Source organism: Rana temporaria, chromosome 2 (genome assembly GCF_905171775.1).
Source record: "Rana temporaria chromosome 2, aRanTem1.1, whole genome shotgun sequence".
Taxonomy (NCBI): domain Eukaryota; kingdom Metazoa; phylum Chordata; class Amphibia; order Anura; family Ranidae; genus Rana; species Rana temporaria.
Window position 1 is genome coordinate 133,076,235 of NC_053490.1, and position 18,969 is coordinate 133,095,203.

General features: G+C 42.6%; 1 protein-coding gene across 1 annotated transcript in view; it reads left to right on the forward strand.

The window, feature by feature from the left end:
- The window catches only part of ERBB3 (erb-b2 receptor tyrosine kinase 3), a 149,131-nt gene that overhangs the window by 55,241 nt on the left and 74,921 nt on the right, over window positions 1–18,969 (forward strand). Inside the window, exon 2 of the mRNA XM_040341090.1 lies at window positions 12,837–12,988. Coding sequence (XP_040197024.1) covers window positions 12,837–12,988 — 152 coding nt within the window. The remainder of the gene's footprint in view (window positions 1–12,836; window positions 12,989–18,969) is intronic.

The following is an 18,969-nucleotide window of genomic DNA, read 5'->3' on the forward strand; positions in this document are numbered from 1 at the left end:
ATAACCAATCAGCTTTGAGGTTTTATGGTCAAAGCTTAATTGAACAAACTGAAGTTAGAAACAAATTGGCTACCTTGCACAGCGGCAACCAAAGTGTGCACGCTCCAGTTTTAGTAAATCAAACCCACTATGTGAAGGTGAAGAATGTAATACCATGGCCAATCCCTCTCATTCACTCCAAGGTGAGTCTTGAAATGTGATCTATAGAGACCAAATTTTAATAAACATTTTTTTTAACAATCAATATGCTTGGTAATTTTTTTCTAATTATTGATACTGTAGCTGTAACACAAGTTTATTGTAGATGGCTTCCATGAGTGATGGCAAAAGCAACAAATACATTAAATTATGAAATGATTGGAAAATTGTTTTTTAAAGTTGGGTTGTTTAAAAGAACCCTGTACTGAGAGATACGGTATATGAAGGTTCCCATTGCAGAATTACTTATGAAAATGTTAGTCACCTGACTGTCAGTCTAAACCCGATGCTTTCTGAGTCACGGACCAGGGACCAGTCAATCAGGAAAGTCAGAGCTAATAATCTGTATACTTGTTTACCTGTTAGTGACTCAAAAAGCACTAAAACTGTTGGATCAGAAAAACAGTCAGGCAAATAGAATTTTAGCAATAAAAGGTCAGCAGTGACAACCTCCATATTTCCTAAGTAGATACGTTCTCAGCTCATAACTTAAAATTAACTTAGAAAAAAAAACAACCTGAAAGACAACCCTGTAAAAGAACAAGAAGAATACTGGTTCTTGTCTTCTCACCAACCCCTATGTCACTACTGTTTCCTGTAATGAGTTGACAGCAGAAACTGGATTTGAGAGACGGAATTGCAGCACCCAGTGGAAGACCAGGCATCCGACACTATCAGAAGAGTCAGATACCATTGGCAACTGTAGCTCTGCAAGAGAGATTGGATATGCCAATCACTGCTGGAGAGATCTTGTATTGCAGGGTGCCTTTAATTTAACCTTTGGAAATTTAGCTAGCGGGTCACTTTACCTCATATAATCTGTGCATCTAAGTTTGCTTATGACATTTCACTGTGCCAAGAGCCTTGAGCTTCAATTATGTTCCAACTGCTACAGAATGAATGTCTTCAACTCCCAAACCAAACTTCCCCTGCAGCCAACATGCTTGCCCCAATACATCTTAAACCCCTCAGCCTTACTAACCCCTTCTCCATACGTAAACCCCTAAAACCCCCTGTACCTAGCATAGTATATGCCAAGAGCAGCAGGTTAGCTGTGTGCTGGTAATGGAAAGGGCATTTGGATATGTTTTTTAAAGGCTCTGTGGTTCGCTAGGAGTATCCTCGTATGTATGGCAATCTATGCTATCCCTGTTTTTACTACCGATTTACTGCACATTTATCTTTAATTACTTTTTCCTTACTTTTGATTGTCATTCAGTTTACAGTATCTCTTATTATAATACTTATGTATGTATCATATGTATGTGAATGAGGCACACAAGATTTATGGCTATCTAAATAATCAAGAAAAAATGTTACCTAAATCAATGTATACTTGCCAACATGTTCATCCCCATCCCTGGGAAAATGCCACCCCTGCCCACACTTAACATGTCCTCCTGGGCAGCCCTATCCAGATAACAACAACTTTCTGGACGGTCTTGCCCTTAACTATATTAGAACCAACTATTGGTGATCAGTAAAGCCTTGTACACACGTCCGAGGAACTCGACGGGCGAAACGCATCGTTTTGCTCGTCGAGTTCCTTGTGAAGCCGCCGAGGATCTCGGCGGGCCAAATTTTCCCATTGCCGTCGAGGAAAAAGAAGACATGCTTTCTTGTTGGCCCAACGAGATCCTCGGCGGTTTCCTCGTTGAAAAGTGTACACCCGACCGGTTTCCTCTGCAAAAAAAAAAAACCCAGCAAGCTTCTTGCTGGTTTTTGCAGAGAAACTCGGCAGTGTGTACGAGGCCTTACTCAAAAAAGGTTGATGCTGAGCTTCCCGGATGCAGCCCAGGACACAGTAACACCAGAAAGAAGCACCTAGATGCAGGGCTGTCCCGGTAATTCGGGACAGTTGGCATTTATGTCAATCATATTGGTTTCAAAACGATTGCAATTTTCACCACCACTGTGGAAAGGTTGTTGCATATAATGAAGGCCTGCCAGGTTCCTCCTGATTTATACAGGGTCTACATTGTTCGTCAAATAGTCCGTTGGTCTGTTTTACACATTATTATACAGGATTTATATAGGGCCAACAGTTTACGCAGCGCTTTACAACTTTAACATTACATAGTAAGGTAAAAAAGCCATGGTATTATTCTTATTATTCTTATTTTATAACAGCAATTTCCCTGTATGGCAAAGTTCAGAGATATGAACATAGAGCAGACGAAATTCCATAGCTCATCTGTCAGCAGTCTCCCAGCACTAGGAGCTCAAGGGGGTAGCTGCTTATCTCTAACAGCTCCCCCAGTGTGCCACTCATCACCAATGCTAATGTATTACTTCTTTAGTCTAAATCAGCTCACTGCAAATAACACAGCAATCAGTAAGGCGAGTTGGGTGTACCTGGAGCAACTTGATTTACATAGCTCGTCTTGTATACGCTTTTTTCTCTGCTTTCATTGTAATCTCCTTTTTGGGCACTCTGCCCTAATGCAGGACATAACACACACTGAAATTTAGCTATCTGATGATTTTCAGTTACAGAAAAACCTTGGTTTGAGAGTAACTTGGTTTGAGAGCTTTTTGCAAGACAAGCTCAATTTTTTAATAACTTTTGACTTGATATACAAGCGATGTCTTGATATAAGAGTAGGCGTCATGTCACAACTGGGTATTAAAGAGATGAGAGGCGCCTATAAGTGTCGCAATATGGTTACATTTAATGAACGTACAACATTTAGCAACATATTGTTACACTTAGGCCTCGTACACACGCCGAGGAATTCGACGGGTGAAACACATCGTTTTGCTCGTCGAGTTCCTTGTGAAGCCACCGAGGATCTCGGCGAGCCAAATTTTCCCATTCCCGTCGAGGAAAAAGAAGACATGCTTTCTTTTTGGCCCGACGAGATCCTCGACGGTTTCCTCGTCGAAAAGTGTACACACGACCGGTTTACTCGGCAAAAAAAAAAACAACCAGCAAGCTTCTTGCTGGTTTTTTCCCGAGAAACTTGGCCGTGTGTACGAGGCCTTTGAGGTGCCTCTCTTCTTATTTATACACTGTAGCTCCTGCTGGATTTTGCTTCAAATCCCCTTGTGGAGGCTTCCATTTATGGTTACACAATCTATCTTATTGCTATAATCTTTTTATATGGACTATAAACTGAAGGACTTATAAATAAATGGTTATGGAACAAATCATTTGAGTTTCCATTATTTCTTATGGGGAAATTTGCTTTGATATACAAGTGCTTTGGATTACAAGCACGTTTGTGGAACGAATTATGCTCGCAATCCAAGGTTTTACTGTATTTTTGAAAGCATAGGGCACCTGAAAACTATTTTCTTTCTAGTTTTTGGTAGAGTTGGAAATGGTTAAAACCACTGGCCTTCTTTTTATTTTTTTTGCTATCTGTATCCTGTAGACATAACAGAAATTATAGACAGAATACAAGGAAAAATACCGGTACAAGATTTCCCCTACTTTTCCTGTTCTGATGATAACTGTAACATTTTAGATGTCCCATCACTTTTTTGTTCCCGTGACAGTGATCACTAGTTAAGATAGTGGGGACAGACAGAAATAACAACCTGACAAGGATTTTAGTGATGGCCATCATGTAACCACCAAACATGACTTAAATTTTTATTTTAGAACATTGATGCATTACACACACATTCAAAGTGCTCCAGCTGTGTCCTGTAGTGATGTAGGTGTTAGTTGGGTCAGTGGTTCTTCATGTTTGTGAGAGGTAGCCTGTTCACTCACACCCCATGGAATGCACTATTGGTTGTTCAAGTGATTGGAGTCCTACGTATCCAATAAGGCATTACAGAAGGTGAAAGAGGTTGGTCCAATCTTCAACTTTCACAGAAAAATTCAAGATGAGCCTATCAGATGGCCTCAGGTTTTGGAACTCTTGGGTTGCTGAAGATGGCGCGGGCGCCTCAGTTCGCCTGCATTATGTCTTTTTATTCAAGGTCCATTTGAAGCTTCGGTTTTTATAAATGTGATGCAGTCAAGCTACATGAAAAAAAAAAATTGAGCATTTGTATTTATTTATTTTAATTTGCGCATGATTACAATTGTAAGAAGCTGCTCTGTGCTGGAAGCACAATGGAGAGATGGCCCAAAGCTCTCACCCAGAGTTCAGTGGTCCAACATGTGGTCCAACATGCCCCCCTGCACAGTATCCCTAAGCAGCGTTATTGATTGATGCATTTTGCAGGGGGTGTGATAGATCTATAGCGGCCTGGATCAAGGTGTTCTGTGTGAGAGCAGTGGGCTGGCTCACCAGTGTGCTGCTACCACAAGGCAGACATATTTACAGCAGAGTTCCACCCAAAAGTGGAACTTCCGCTTTAAGCACTCCTCGCCCCCTTAAATGCCACATTTGGCATGTTATTTTTTTGGGGGGCAGTGGGGGCTTCGGTAAGAGTGGGACTTCCTGTCCCACTTCCTCCTTCCACTCAGGGACTGCCTAGGCAACTCCTCCTCTCGCCTTAGGCGGCCCCTCCCTCTAGACGATCTCCTGGGACATGTGACAGGTCCCAGGAGATGGCCTGTCCACTCCTAGTGCGCAGCACAAATCGCGAATGCACAGTGCGTGCCCGGATGTGAAGCCGAAACCTGTCACGGCCGGGTGCCCACAGTCTGAATGGAGGCGCCGGCAGAGAGGTGGGGAGAGGAGCGACGCTCCGGGCGGCCGCATCGCTGGACCGTGGAACAGGTAGGTGTCTGTTTATTAAAAGTCAGCAGCTACACTTTTTGTAGCTGCTGACTTTTAATAAACATTAAAAGGCTGGAACTCCCCTTTAAAGTGGTTATAAACAATGAACAAAGCATATCCCTCTATAGTGTGTACTTGTCTCAATCCAGAGCACTAAGTGTAATTTCTGTCCTCTGCCATGTTTCTCTGCTATAAGCATGAGTCACTTCTGATGAGTTTTCCTGACACCAAGGCCCCGTACACACGAGGAGACATGTCCGATGAAAATGGTCCGCGGACCGTTTTCATCGGACATGTCTCCTGGGAGCTTTTGGTCTGATGTGTGTACACACCATCAGACCAAAATCCCCGCGGACAGAGAACGCGGTGACGTAGAAGACACCGACGTTCTCAAACACGGAAGTGCAATGCTTCCACGCATGCGTCTAATCAATTTGACGCATGCGTGGGATTTCGGGACGCTGGTTACACGTCATAACCAGCGGACATGTCCGATTAGGTGTACTAACCATCGGACATGTCCGACGGACATGTTTCCAGCGGACAAGTTTCTTAGCTTGCTAAGAAACTTTTGCCCGTTGGAAACCTGTCCGTTAGGCTGTACAAGGTCGGACATGGCCGCGGAAACTGGTCCGCGGACTAGTTTCAGCGGACATGTTCGACCGTGTGTACGCGGCCCAAGAGAAAAATGGTGGCGGGAGGGAGTCCCAGCTGATTGACAGCCTCTGCTCTGTTGCTGTGTGCTGTGTGAAGGAGGGTGTGTCCCTTCTCTCCAATCCGCTTTGAGAGCCCCCTGCATTTTAGAGCTGAGAGATCCTGTGTAAATTCTGCACTTTGCATGGATGTAGGGGAAAGATGGCGGTAGATAAACAGGTACAGCATATGTAGGAGGTGTGTATCACCTGAGGCCAGTCACTTTACTGGATATATGTGAAGGTTTACAACCACTTTAAAGCGGGAAGCAGAATCGGGTGTTTTGATTAAAATCAATGCAGTACTTACCTTTTTTGAGATAGATGTTCTCCCGCCGCTTCCGGGACTGGGCGTTCCTATTTGATTGACAGCCTGCGGCGCCTGCGCACCGACATTCGGCTACTTTCGGAAACTGGTGACGCGCTGTATGCGACGGTCGGAAGGCTATCAATCAAATAGGAACGCCCAGTCCCGCAGCCGATTCTGCTTCCCGTAATTAGAGTTCAATATATTTTTATTTTCAAATTTAACAAACATAACAATGTCTACAGCCGAGTCTTAAACCCAACATAGGTTTACCCATAATTATCTAATTTTAAAAATAGATTTTTTGGGTGAACCTCCACTTTAACCTCTTGACCACCGCCCCATGTCAAAAAGACGTCCTCTTTTTGAAGTTGAATATCTCGATAACGGCAGCAGCTGCTGCCACAACCGAGATATTCATCTTTTCAGGGGGCGGTGGTGTACACGATAACGGCGGTCTCCGCGGCGGATTCGCCGTGAGATCGCCGTTATCGGTGGCGGGAGAGGGGCCCCCCCCCTCCTGCCGCTCTCCCGCGCCCTCCGCCGCTTACCGGAGCCGTCGGTAGCGGCGGAGGGGATCGGATGTGTCCGGCAGCTGAGCGGGGACGGGACTGAAGGAGAAATCTCCTTCACCCGTCCTCCTAGCTCTGCTGGGCGGAAGTGACGTCAAAACGTCAGTCCCGCCCAGCCTCTTAAAGAAACATTTTTTTTTTTGTCATTTGAAAAAATGACATTTTTTTTTTTTTATATTTTTTTTTGCATTTAAGTCTAATTATGAGATCTGAGGTCTTTCTGACCCCAGATCTCATATTTAAGAGGACCTGTCATGCTTTTTTCTATTACAAGGGATGTTTACATTCCTTGTAATAGGAATAAAAGTGATCAATTTTTTTTTTTTTTTTCAGTGTAAAAAATTATAAAACTAAATAAAAATAAATAAGAAAACCAAAAAAAAATTTTTTAAAGCGCCCCGTCCCGACGAGCTCGCGCGCAGAAGCAAACGCATACGCGAGTAGCGCCCGCATATGAAAACGATATTCAAACCACACAAGTGAGGTATCGCCGCGATCGTTAGAGTGAGAGCAATAATTCTAGCCCTAGACCTACTCTGCAACTCAAAAAATGCAACCTGTAGAATTTTTTAAACGTCGCCTATCGAGATTTTTAAGGGTAAAAGTTTGACGCCATGCCACGAGCGGGCGCAATTTTTAAGCGTGGCATGTTGGGTATCATTTTACTCGGCGTAACCTTATCTTTCACAATATATAAAAAAATTGGGCAAAATGTATTGTTGTCTTATTTTTTAATTCAAAAAAGTGATTTTTATCCAAAAAAAGTGCGCTTGTAAGACCGCTGCGCAAATACGGTGTGACAAAAAGTATTGCAATGACTGCCATTTTATTCCCTAGGATGTCTGCTAAAAAAAAATATATAATGTTTGGGGGTTCTGATTAATTTTCTAGCAAAAAAATTGTGATTTTCACATGAAGGAGAGAAGTGCCAGAATTTACCTGGTGGGCAAGTGGTTAAACATATGCACATATTTAAAAAAATATATATATATTTACTTGACTGCATAAAATGTATTAAAAGCAAAACTTCAATTGGACTTTAACACCAAAACCTAGATAGTAGTATTGGGTGGAGACAAACTAGTAAAAATGTGAGTAAATTACAGCTGTTCGCTAAATTTGTCAGAAGCATTGAGAAGAACAATTTTTTTTCTAACATACTTAATCTATTAATGTAAGCTACACAATTAATTTGATTACTTATACTCCAAATATTCATATATTACTATGTTTTCAGTTTGATTGATTTTGTTTGACAGGTAGTTCACGAATATATATATTATATTTTTTTATTTATATATATATTTATATTTATTTATTTGGGGGGGGGGCTTACTATATGCAGGGTATAATAGTAAAAATGCACATTATAAGTCCTTTCTATTGTACAATCATACAACTAAAAATTCAAACCCATATTTAAAAGAGAATTTATTATCCTTTGGCAGTCTCCCTGACTGCCAAAAGAAAATAAATGACCTTTTAAATATGGATTTGAATTTTTAGGTGATTGTACAATAGCAAGGACTTATAATGTGCATTGTTATTTTTATTCCCTGCATATAGTAAGTCCATATAGTCTTTCTGTGTGTGTACACATGCATGTTGCATTGAATGCAGTAATGTCCACAGACTTGTTATGGCAATGGGGGTAAAGAAATTCCTTACTATTTACATCCAGACCTCACTTTTTTTTCGTTCCTGCCCCTTGAGCCTCTCATCAGATTCCTGTTTGGGGGACAATGAGAGGCTCTGTCCAGACACAGAGAAGGACACATTGTGTCCAGCAGAGAGAGGAGCCATTCTCTCCGGGACAGGCAGAGGCGGGGGCAGCATTGCTTGGACACTTGTCAATGTACTTGGGTTTGTTTGGATCCTTTCTAATGCTTGACCTTTCCCATTTTTACGTCTTGAGGGGGAAAAAAAATCACCCTTATCCATCACTGAGCTTCCCTCTTATTTTAATTATTCACAACTCCTATGAAAGAAATGACAAGCTTTGCGCACTAGAAGCCATTTCCATAATTAGATTGTCTATTGTTTAGCAGAAGATTGTAAAATATCTATGGAGGACAAAATGGTTCACTTGTCCAGTGCTGACAATCTAGACCTGGAACTGTGGAATTTACTATACACAGCTGTGAAAACATGGTATGGTGACCCATTATGTGTTGACCGGTACATGTCAAAGCCTGATCAGGCCCACTGCTTCTACCCCACACGCAGAAGTATTAATTCTCTGCCAACCAAATCATTAATGTAGCAGTACCCCCGAAGGAGGTGCTGGATTCTATTTGGGCCTGCCGTTACCTTACTGTTCACCATGCTCTCTTAGGGGTCCTCCTTGAAGAGTTATCACAAATGTCCGCACCAACACTTTGTTTCTTTTATTCAAGGGTTTTATTAAACAAATTCCGTTAGAGCAGTGGTCTCCAAACTGCGGCCCTTTGCTTGCCTTTATCCGGCCCTTGGAGCCCTATCCCTCCCAATGATACGAGACACTATTCTGCCATCTGACACCGACAATGGAGCACCATTTCTCTCACTGACACCACTAATGGGGCACTATTCCTCCGTATGATACCAGCAATGGGGCACTATTCCTCCCCCTAATACCAGATGTTTACTCCCACTGATGCCAGGAAAATCTCCACTCCTGCTGGCTAAAATCCGGCCCTCCAAGAGTCTGAAGGACAATAAACTGGCCCGTTGTTTAGAATGTTTGGAGACCCCTGCGTTAGAGGGATGGAGGGGTAGGGAGAGATTCAGGTACCTTGCTTTGTGGATCACAGGTATGTTCATAGATCCAGAGGACAGATCGTTTCCACACTGGATTCAGCAACAACCGGATAGGCCCACTCTCACTGACCTAGCAGCCGATGCGAAGCTCGTTCAAAAGTCTCTGCCACAGACTCGATAAGGTCCGTCGAGTCGTTACACTGTCCTCTGCCACAGGATCATGTAATCATTTTTTTATTAAAGGGCCCAGAGGTCCCCAGGGCCCTGGATGGCCCCCCTTTTTTCTTTTCTTTTTTTTTATAAATGTAAAATTTTTTATATATATACATATATATATATATATATATATATATATATATATATATATATATATATATATATATATTTTTTTTTTATTAAAGGGCCCAGAGGTTTATTTTTTTACTTTTTATTAAAGAGCCCAGAGGTCCCGGATGGCAACCCCCCTTTTTTTGTAATTTTTTTTTTTTTTTTTTAATATTAAAGGGCCCAGAGGTCCCCAGGGCCCCAGATGGCAACCCCCCTTTAAAAAAAAAAATATATATATATATATATATATATATATGTATATTATATATATTTTTTATTTCTTTTTAACATGGATGACAAAAGTGGGAGTTGGGAGGAGGCAGGGAAGAGGGAGAGTGGGGAAAAGTTGTTCCACCATGGGCATCTGGGTTATACTTGCCTCTGGGCCAAAAGATGCCAGTCGGCCCCTGCCAGGGTTTCTAGAGGGCCACATTGTCCTCCCCCCACTCTTGTGATCATGAAAAATCTTAGGCCTCGTACACACGACCGAGGAACTCGGCGGGCGAAACACATAGTTTTCCTCGTCGAGTTCTTGTTAGGCTTTCGAGGAACTCGACGAACCAATTTTCTCCATTCCCGTCGAGGAAAAAGAGAACATGCTTTTTTTTTTTGGCTCGTCGAGTTCCTCGACAGTTTCCTCGCTGAAAAATGTACACACGACCGGTTTCCTCAGCAAAAAAATCTCCCACCAAGTTTCTTGATGGATTCTGCCGAGGAAACCGGTCGTGTGTACGAGGCCTTAGACTGTTTTGCTCGATCCATCACTTTTCCACGCTCTATGGGCCACTTGACTGGACTTTCCCCCCAGGCCTAAGGCTGCCAGCCCTCCCCTGTTGTATATTGATACTTCATAGTCCTTATCTGGATCTCCAAATTTCACTCTAATCATTGCTCTTGGACTTTATAATATTTTTTTTCTAGTATTGCAAAACTTTTGGAATCCCATCCAACAAGTTCCATCACTCATTGAGTACATCATTACAGATTGCTTTTGAGGACATCCACATTCATGGTTTACGTCTCCTCTCCTCTGTTACAGCTGAACTCTAGGTAAACAGCTATATATATATATATATATATATATATATATATATATATATATATATATATATATATATGTGTGCGTGTATATATATATATATATATATATATATATATATATATGTGTGTATATATATATATATATATATATATATATATATATATATATATGTGTGTATATATATATATATATGTGTGTATATATATATATATATATATATATATATATATATATATATATATATATATATATATATATATATATATATATATATAGGGCCTGTTTTATTTGTATTATTATTATTATATTATTTGTATTTGTATTTGTGTCCATCCATTCCTGAAATGTACTAAGCTCTACTGTACTGCCCTGTCTGGCAAAGGCAGGAGACCAGATTTTTATCTGATGCAGTTCACTAACACTTCCAGGCCTCTTACCCAGCCTGTGACTGGACAGTGAAAGGAGAAGCAGCTTGCTGATGAGCTCATGCTGTCACTCTGCACTTTTCACCTATCAGCATGTTTCAGCACAAGAGCACAGCAGCCCAACTGATTAACTCCCTGTGCTGCTGCTCCTCCTGTCAGGTACTTACATTTGAAAAGATACATTTGATGATGCAATAACTAATACATAATTACATTCAATTGTGTATTTCATATTGGCCTGAAGCTCAGCTTTAATAATAAAATGTCATTAAAAAAAAAAATCTTTATTCCTGAGAATTCTGCAATGCTCTTTATTGAAATCGGTTATATCTGTTATTCAGTCAAGAAAATGTAAATATGATGGGCAGCATTTGCATAATGTACCTGTGTATCCAACATTTTCAATTGCATTACTGCTCCATATTGATTTTCATACTGTCATAGAAGAATGGTGTTAAACTTTTATCTGTAGTTAATATGTAAGAAACATAGAAAATCAGTAACATACTAATCTGGCATAGTGATCATGGTAATGATTCAGTTTTTTGGAATGTTTCATGTTTACCCGTCTAACAATGCTCCTTTGAAATGTGCAGTTTCTTGGCAGTTTTCCTAGATCACCTGCAGATGTATCCAGCCCTCTTCTGTAATCTGTCAATCATTAGGATACATATATATATATATATATATATATACATATATATATATATATATACTCTCCGTAACAGATTTAGTCTATCAAAGTTTTACACGGTTCAAATCTTGGCTGGTTCAGCAGGAACAGGCCGAGTTTCAAACCATGTATGTGCAGACTGAATGTACCAAGTTGATCAATGATTGCCTTGGGCTGCACCGGTGCTACCACTAGGGAAACTAGGCAGCCGCCTAGGGTGCACTGCTGCCTAGGTTGCCCGCCAACTTGTGTTCCTACTCTCTTCTCTCTGCAGCAAGCAACTAAGTCTCAGCACATAGTGTCAGAGGCACAGCAGAGGTGGAGGTCTGTGTCTGTGTCCCGACTCCCGAATGAATGGAAGCAAGAAAAAATTAATTGATGGGCGCTGGTAGTCTGCATTGATGGGCGCTGATAGACTGCATTGATGGGCGCTGGTAGGCTGCATTCGATGGGCGCTGGTAGGCTGCATTTGATGGGCACTGGTGAGGCTGCATTTCATGGGCGCTGGTGAGTCTATATTGATGGGCACTAGTAGGCTGCATTGATGGGCACTAGTAGGCTGCATTGATGGGCACTACTAGGCTGCATTAATGGGTGCTGGTGAGATTGCATTTCATGGGCGCTAGTGAGGTTGCATTGATGGGCACTGGTATGCTGCATTGATGGGCGCTAGTGAGGTTGCAATGATGGGCACTGGTATGCTGCATTGATGGGGGCGGGTGAGGCTGCATTTGATGGGCACTGATATGTTGCATTGATGGGGGCTGGTGAGGCTGCATTTGATGGGAGCTTCATTAAAAAGGAGGGGTAAACATGGGTAGGGAAAAGGGGTGGAGTCAGGGGTGGAGCCAAAGAAGGCGGCAAAATTCCCACATTACCAGTGGTTGCAGTAAAGAAATTTGCTCCGTGTATCGCCGGCCTTAGAATGCTCCATGCAAGGATGGAATTAAATAGGTAGAAAATAGTCATGTACAGTAGGAGTCTGCACTTTTAAACTGAAAAGTATACGTGTGAATTACCCTATAAATAAATAGTCTGCCTTATTCGGTATGGACAAGATGATGTATTATTCCTGAATTTGTCTTTTAAATTTTACTTTTAGAAAATATCCCTTTTTTTTTTTACGGAAAAATTGTTTTGTTTTGTTTTTCCTAAATGTATTTTTTCTTTTTCTTGCAGTTTGTACTGGGACAGTGAATGGTCTCAGTGTTACGGGTGAGGCTGAATACCAGCATCTGACCTTGAAGAACATGTACAACAACTGTCATATCGTGATGGGCAACCTGGAGATTGTGCTGGTTGAGAACAATAAAGATCTGTCATTCCTAAAGGTGAGATTTAACCACTTAAGCCCCGGACCATATTGCTGGTCAAAGACCAGAGCACATTTCGCGATTCGGCACTGCGTCGATTTAACTGACAATTGCGCGGTCGTGCGACGTGGCTCCCAAACAAAATTGGCATCCTTTTTTTCCAACAAATAGAGCTTTCTTTTGGTGGTATTTGATCACCTCTGCGGTTTTTATTTTTTGCGCTATAAACAAAAATAGACCGAAAATTTTGAAAAAAAATAATATTTTTTACTTTTTACCATAATAAATATTCCCCAAAAATATATAAAAAAAAACATTTTTTTTCCTCAGTTTAGGCTGATACGTATTCTTCTCCATATTTGCGTAAAAAAAATCGCAATAAGCGTTTATTGATTGGTTTGCGCAAAAGTTATAGCGTTTACAAAATAGGGGGTAGTTTTATGGCATTTTTTTTTTCCGTACTGCGACATTATGGCGGACACTTCGAACACTTTTGACACATTTTTGGGACCATTGGCATTTTTATAGCGATCAGCGCTAAAAAAATGCATTGGATAACTATAAAAATGCCACTGGCAGGGAAGGGGTTAACGCTAGGGGCAGGGAAGGGGTTAAGTATGTTCCTTGGGTGTGTTCTAACTGTAGGGGGGGTGGACTCACTAGGGGAAATGACTGATCGCTGTTCATACATTGTATGAACAGACGGTCAGGCATTTCTCCCCTGACAGGACCGGGAGCTGTGTATTTACACACACAGCTCCCATTCCCCGCTCTGTAACGAGCAATCGCGGGTGCCCGGCGGCGATCGCGACCGCCAGGCACGCGCACGGGAGTCAGGGACGCGCGCGCCCCTATTGGCTGCTGGGCAAGGTGACGTACAGCTACGTGCTCTCGCCTAGCAGAGCCGACCTGCCGCCGTAAAACTGCGGCGGCTGGTCGGCAAGCAGTTAAAGAAGCAATACATACACTGTCCAATTTGTGTTTTAAAGTAGAACTGAACCCAAAACTTTTTCTATGACTTTGAATAGAGAGGAGTTTATATCTCTGTGTGTGTTTTTTTTTTTTTCTGATGGGATGATTTTTGACTTGCTGTTCTAAAGAAAACAGAAATGGAAATGTTCACAAAATCCCAATCTTTGAATGTCATCACTGGAAAAGGTGTCCCCAGATCTCCCCTTTTCTCCTGTTTGACGACAATTGCTTTTTGTTGTGCTGACATTCGCTACAAGGCAACGGCTCACGTAGATAAACTGCAGAATGGCCGTCCTGGTCGAAACCCCATACGAGTTTCGGGACCCGATGTGCGTGGTCAGCAGGCACGATCGCCACCGGGCCACGCGTGATCGCGTGCATGAGAGCCAGCATGAGGATTTGTGTGTGTAAACACACAAATCCCTGTTCTGTCAGGGGAGAGGAGACATATCGTGTGTTCCTGTTAAATAGGAACAATGGCCCAGATCCACGAAGAAGTTACGTTGGCCTATCTATTGATACGCCGCGTAACTTCTAGGATGCTTTCGGCGTATCTTTATTTTGTATCCACAAAACAAGATACGCTTGAAGCTGGGCTAGATCCAACTGACGTACGTCTTAGTATGCCGTCGGATCATAGGTGCATATTTACGCTGGCCGCTAGGTGGCGCTTCCGTTGATTTCCGTGTCGAGTATGCAAATTAGCTAGATACGCCAATCCACAAACGTACGTCCGCCCGACGCATTTTTTACGTCGTTTATGTAAGGCTTTTTTCGGCGTAACGTTACCCCTGCTCTATGAGGCGTACGCAATGTTAAGTATGGACGTCGGGCCAGCGTAGAATTTTCCGTTGTGTATGTCGTTTGCGTAAAACGTTCGCGAATAGGGCTTTGCGTAAATTACATTCACGTCGTCTAGGCATTGAGCGGGCGTAATTTAATTTGAAAATTCGATGTGAATATGAGCATGTGCGAAAAAAGCGTCATTTACGTAGGGTCAAGCTTTTTTAACATAAAACGCCCCCCCCTGTTCATCATTTGAATTCCGCGCCCTTACGCCCGGAGATTTACGCTACGCCGCCGTAACTTTAGATGCAAGTGCTTTGTGGATACAGCACTTGCCTCTCAAAGTAGCGGAGGCGTAGCGTAACTACGATACGCTACGCCTGCCTAAAATTACGCCGCTGACTGTGGATCTGGCCCATGATGTCTGCTCCCCCAGTCAGTCCTATCAGCATACAGTTAGAAGACATCTAGGGAACAAACATTTAACCCATAAATCCCCCATTAGTGTTAATCCCTTCCCTACCTATGACATTTATACAGTAATCAGTGCATATCAGTGCAATTGTCCCAAATATGTGTCAAAAGTGTCTGATCTGTCTGTCGCAATGTCACAATACTGCTAAAAATCGCAAATCACAGCCATTACTAGTAAAAAAATAATAATAATAAAAACGCCAAAAATCGTTCCCATTTTGTAGATGCTATAACCTTTGCGCAAACCAATCAATACACGCTTATTGCGTTTTTTTTTTTTACCAAAAATATGTAGAAGAATATATATTGGCCTAAACTGATGAGTATTTTTTTTTATTTGGGGGATATTTATTATAGCAAAAAGTAAAAAATATTGTTTATTTTTTTTTTCAATATTTTCGCTCCTTTTTTGTTTATAGCGAAAAAAATAAAAACCGCAGAGGTGATCAAATACCACCAAAACGAAAGCTCTATTTGTGGTAAAAAAAGGACGCAAATTTTGTTTGGGTACAGCACTGCATGACTGCGCAATTGTCATTCAAAGCGACGCAGTGCCAAATTGTAAAAAGTGCACTGGTCAGGAAGGGGGTAAAATCTTTCGGGGCTGAAGTGGTTAATAATGAGATTACACTTATATGCAAGTAATTATAAATACTAGATGCTAGAAAATGGTAGATGAACAAACACGAATCCTAGTCTTTATACAATATTGAGCATCAGGGTTTTTTTCTGCAGGAATGTGGGGAACGCACTTCCAGCAATGAATGTATGTAGTGGCAAGGGATGGTTGGGTGTGCTGGGGGGTCAGCTGATGCTGGCTACTAGGGATTCTATTGTTGCAGTGGGGTCTAACGTTGTTGGGGGTTCAATCGTTGCTGGGGGGGATCTCCTGTTGAAGGAGGGGTCTATTAATGCTGGCTGCTGGCAAATTTAAAGTTGTTGGGGGGTCTATTGTTGCTGAGGGTATATTCAGTGCCGATCCTGACCTCCTTGGGGCCCTAAGCAAAATGACATGTCACATTAAAGTTGAGAAGCGAGTGAGGGGGGCGGGGCTCTGCCGACAGTGACATGTAAAATTAAAGATTAAAGGGGTGTTCCAGCCAATATTTATGTTTATTAAAAGTCAGCAGCTACAAAAAGTGTAGCTGCTGGCTTTTAATAAACAGACACTTACCTGCTCCGGCGTTCCAGCGACGTGCCGGCCGGGGCTCCGCTCCTCTCCCCCCCTCCCCGGCCGGCGTCTTCATTGTCACTGTGGGCACCCGGCCGTGACAGCTTTCGGCTTCACGGCCGGGCACCCACTGCGCATGCGCGAGCGGCACTGCGCATGCGCGAGCGGCACTGCGCATGCGCGAGCGGCGCGGCGCCGTCCAATTGGACAGGCGCTCGCCTACAGGGAGGGGCTGTGAAAAGGCGATTAAGCTAATCGCCTTTCCAGCCCCTCGGCGGAAGGAGGAAGTGGGACATGAAGTCCCCTTCTCCTGAAGCCCCCACTCCCCCCCCCCAAAAAAATGACATGCCAAATGTGGCATGTAAGGGGGTGAGGAGTGGGATAAGCGGAAGTTCCATTTTTGGGTGAAACTCCGCTTTAAAGTTGAGAAGCGGGGGGAGGGGCTGTGCTACTGTCGGAAATTACATCTTTCATTAAAATGAGAAGCAGGGGGTGCTGAATTCTTACCTCTTCTCCCATGCAGCCAGCGAGTTGAGAAGCGGGGTGAGGGGTCGAAAATGACTTCTCACCAGGCGGGGCCTCTAGTAATTTGGGGGGCCCTCCGCAGCTTTGCGGGGCCCTAAGCGGCTTGCATAGTGAGCCTATAGGGCGGATCGGCCCTGGGTATATTGTTGCAGGGGATCTATTGTTGCTAAGGGATCTATTGCTGCTGGAGGAGATCTATTGTTGCTGTGGAGCTACAGCCAACAAAAATAGGGACCATTAATCCACAATGGGGCCACTGATCCAAACAGGGCCAAGTGCTATATGCACCCCCTTCAGGATTAAATAAAAGTTTGAAAAAAGAGTTCATGCTTGCTTCTCATCATGCAACCAGTAACTTTATTGAACTTTCCTTCATGGTAGTCATTTTTTTCACACAGTATGTACTGAAGGTATGCTAAAATGACACTGCTGTTTCATGTGTGAATAAATGGTTTTAAATGTTAGCCAGTTCACCGAGTTAGCACCTCTGTCACAGGAATGTTGCCCCAGCCAGTCCTGTTTAACCAGCCTTCATACTGAAATATTGCACAACGTGTTTCCCCTCCCTACTCCTCCCTACAGCTTAGAACAGGTAAAGTACAGCTCCAGCCAGTGGGAGAGGCTTCCCATCACTGCAGGTGAATACAGAAAGCCATACCCTGCACCACAGCAGTGCATTCCTAGAGTGTAACAATGCCACTTCAATCATCACTTATTGCTTACACTCCATTTGCACAATGTAATTGCATTAATATATATGATAGAATATTTATATTGGAGGTAAGAGCTTAAGTGGAATGTATGCCAGGGTTGAAAAACATAAAGCAGTGATTTTTGGCAACATCTCACCATTGCTTTGTTCTGGCGCAGGGGCTGGGTAGTTTCAGTGAGAAGGCAAGTACTGTGTATATATATATATTAGTGCTGTCAAGCGATTAAAATTTCTAATCGCGATTAATCGCATTAATGTCATAGTTAACTCACGATTAATCGCGCGATTAAGGAGGTTCACCCTTTAAAACATTTTTTTTTTTGTTTTCTTATTTATTTATTTATTTTTTATAATATTAAATTGTGTTTTTTTATTTTTTTACATTTTGATCACTTTTATTGCTGTCACAAGGAATGTAAACATCCCTTGTGACAGCAATAGGTGGTGACAGGTACTCTTTATGGAGGGATCGGGGTCTAAAAGACCTCCGAGCCCTCCTTTGCACTTCAAAGTATTCAGATCGCCGAAAACGGCGATTCTGAATACTGTGTACTTTTTTAAATCCGGCGCCATTGGCAGCCGAGAAACCCGGAAGTGACGTCATGACGCCGCTTCCGTGGTTTCAATGCGGAGACTGAATCAAAGCCGTTTACGGCTTAGTGTCAGTCTCCGCCTGGACACAGAACGCGGCGGATGGAGGATCGGGTCTCCCGGTGGGACGGGAGGCCTGGTCAGAGCGGCGAAAGGCGGCGGGAGGGGGGGGATGTCCCCTCCCGCTCCTCCGGCATAACAACCGAGCGGCTTTTAGCCGCATCGGTTGTTATGTTTGGATAGCCGATCGCCCGCTCTAAACAACGGTACCGGGATGATGCCTGCGGCTGCAGGCATCATCCCGGTATAACCCCCGAACGCCGCCTCGTTAATCGCGCGATAAAAAAATTGACGGCGTTAACATGGGTTTGTGTTAACGCCGTTAATAACGCGTTTAACTGACAGCACTAATATATATATAATATATTTTATTACATTTTTTATTTATTTTTGAATTTCTTTCTTTCTTTATTTTCAATATTTTTATTCTGAAAATTTTGAACAAGTGCAAAATCAGCATTTGCCGTTGTAGCAAAGAGTAATTGCTCATTATTATTTATTATAGAGGATTTATATAGGGCCAACAGTTTGCGCAGCGCTTTACATCATCGGAGAAGACAGTACAATTACAATACAATTCAATACAGAAGGAATCAGAGGGCCCTGATTGTTAGACCCCTTTCACGTTGATGAGTTTTTCAGGCAGTTTAGCGCTAAAAATAGCGACTAAATACCACCTGAAAAACTCCTGCCCTGCAGTCTCAATGT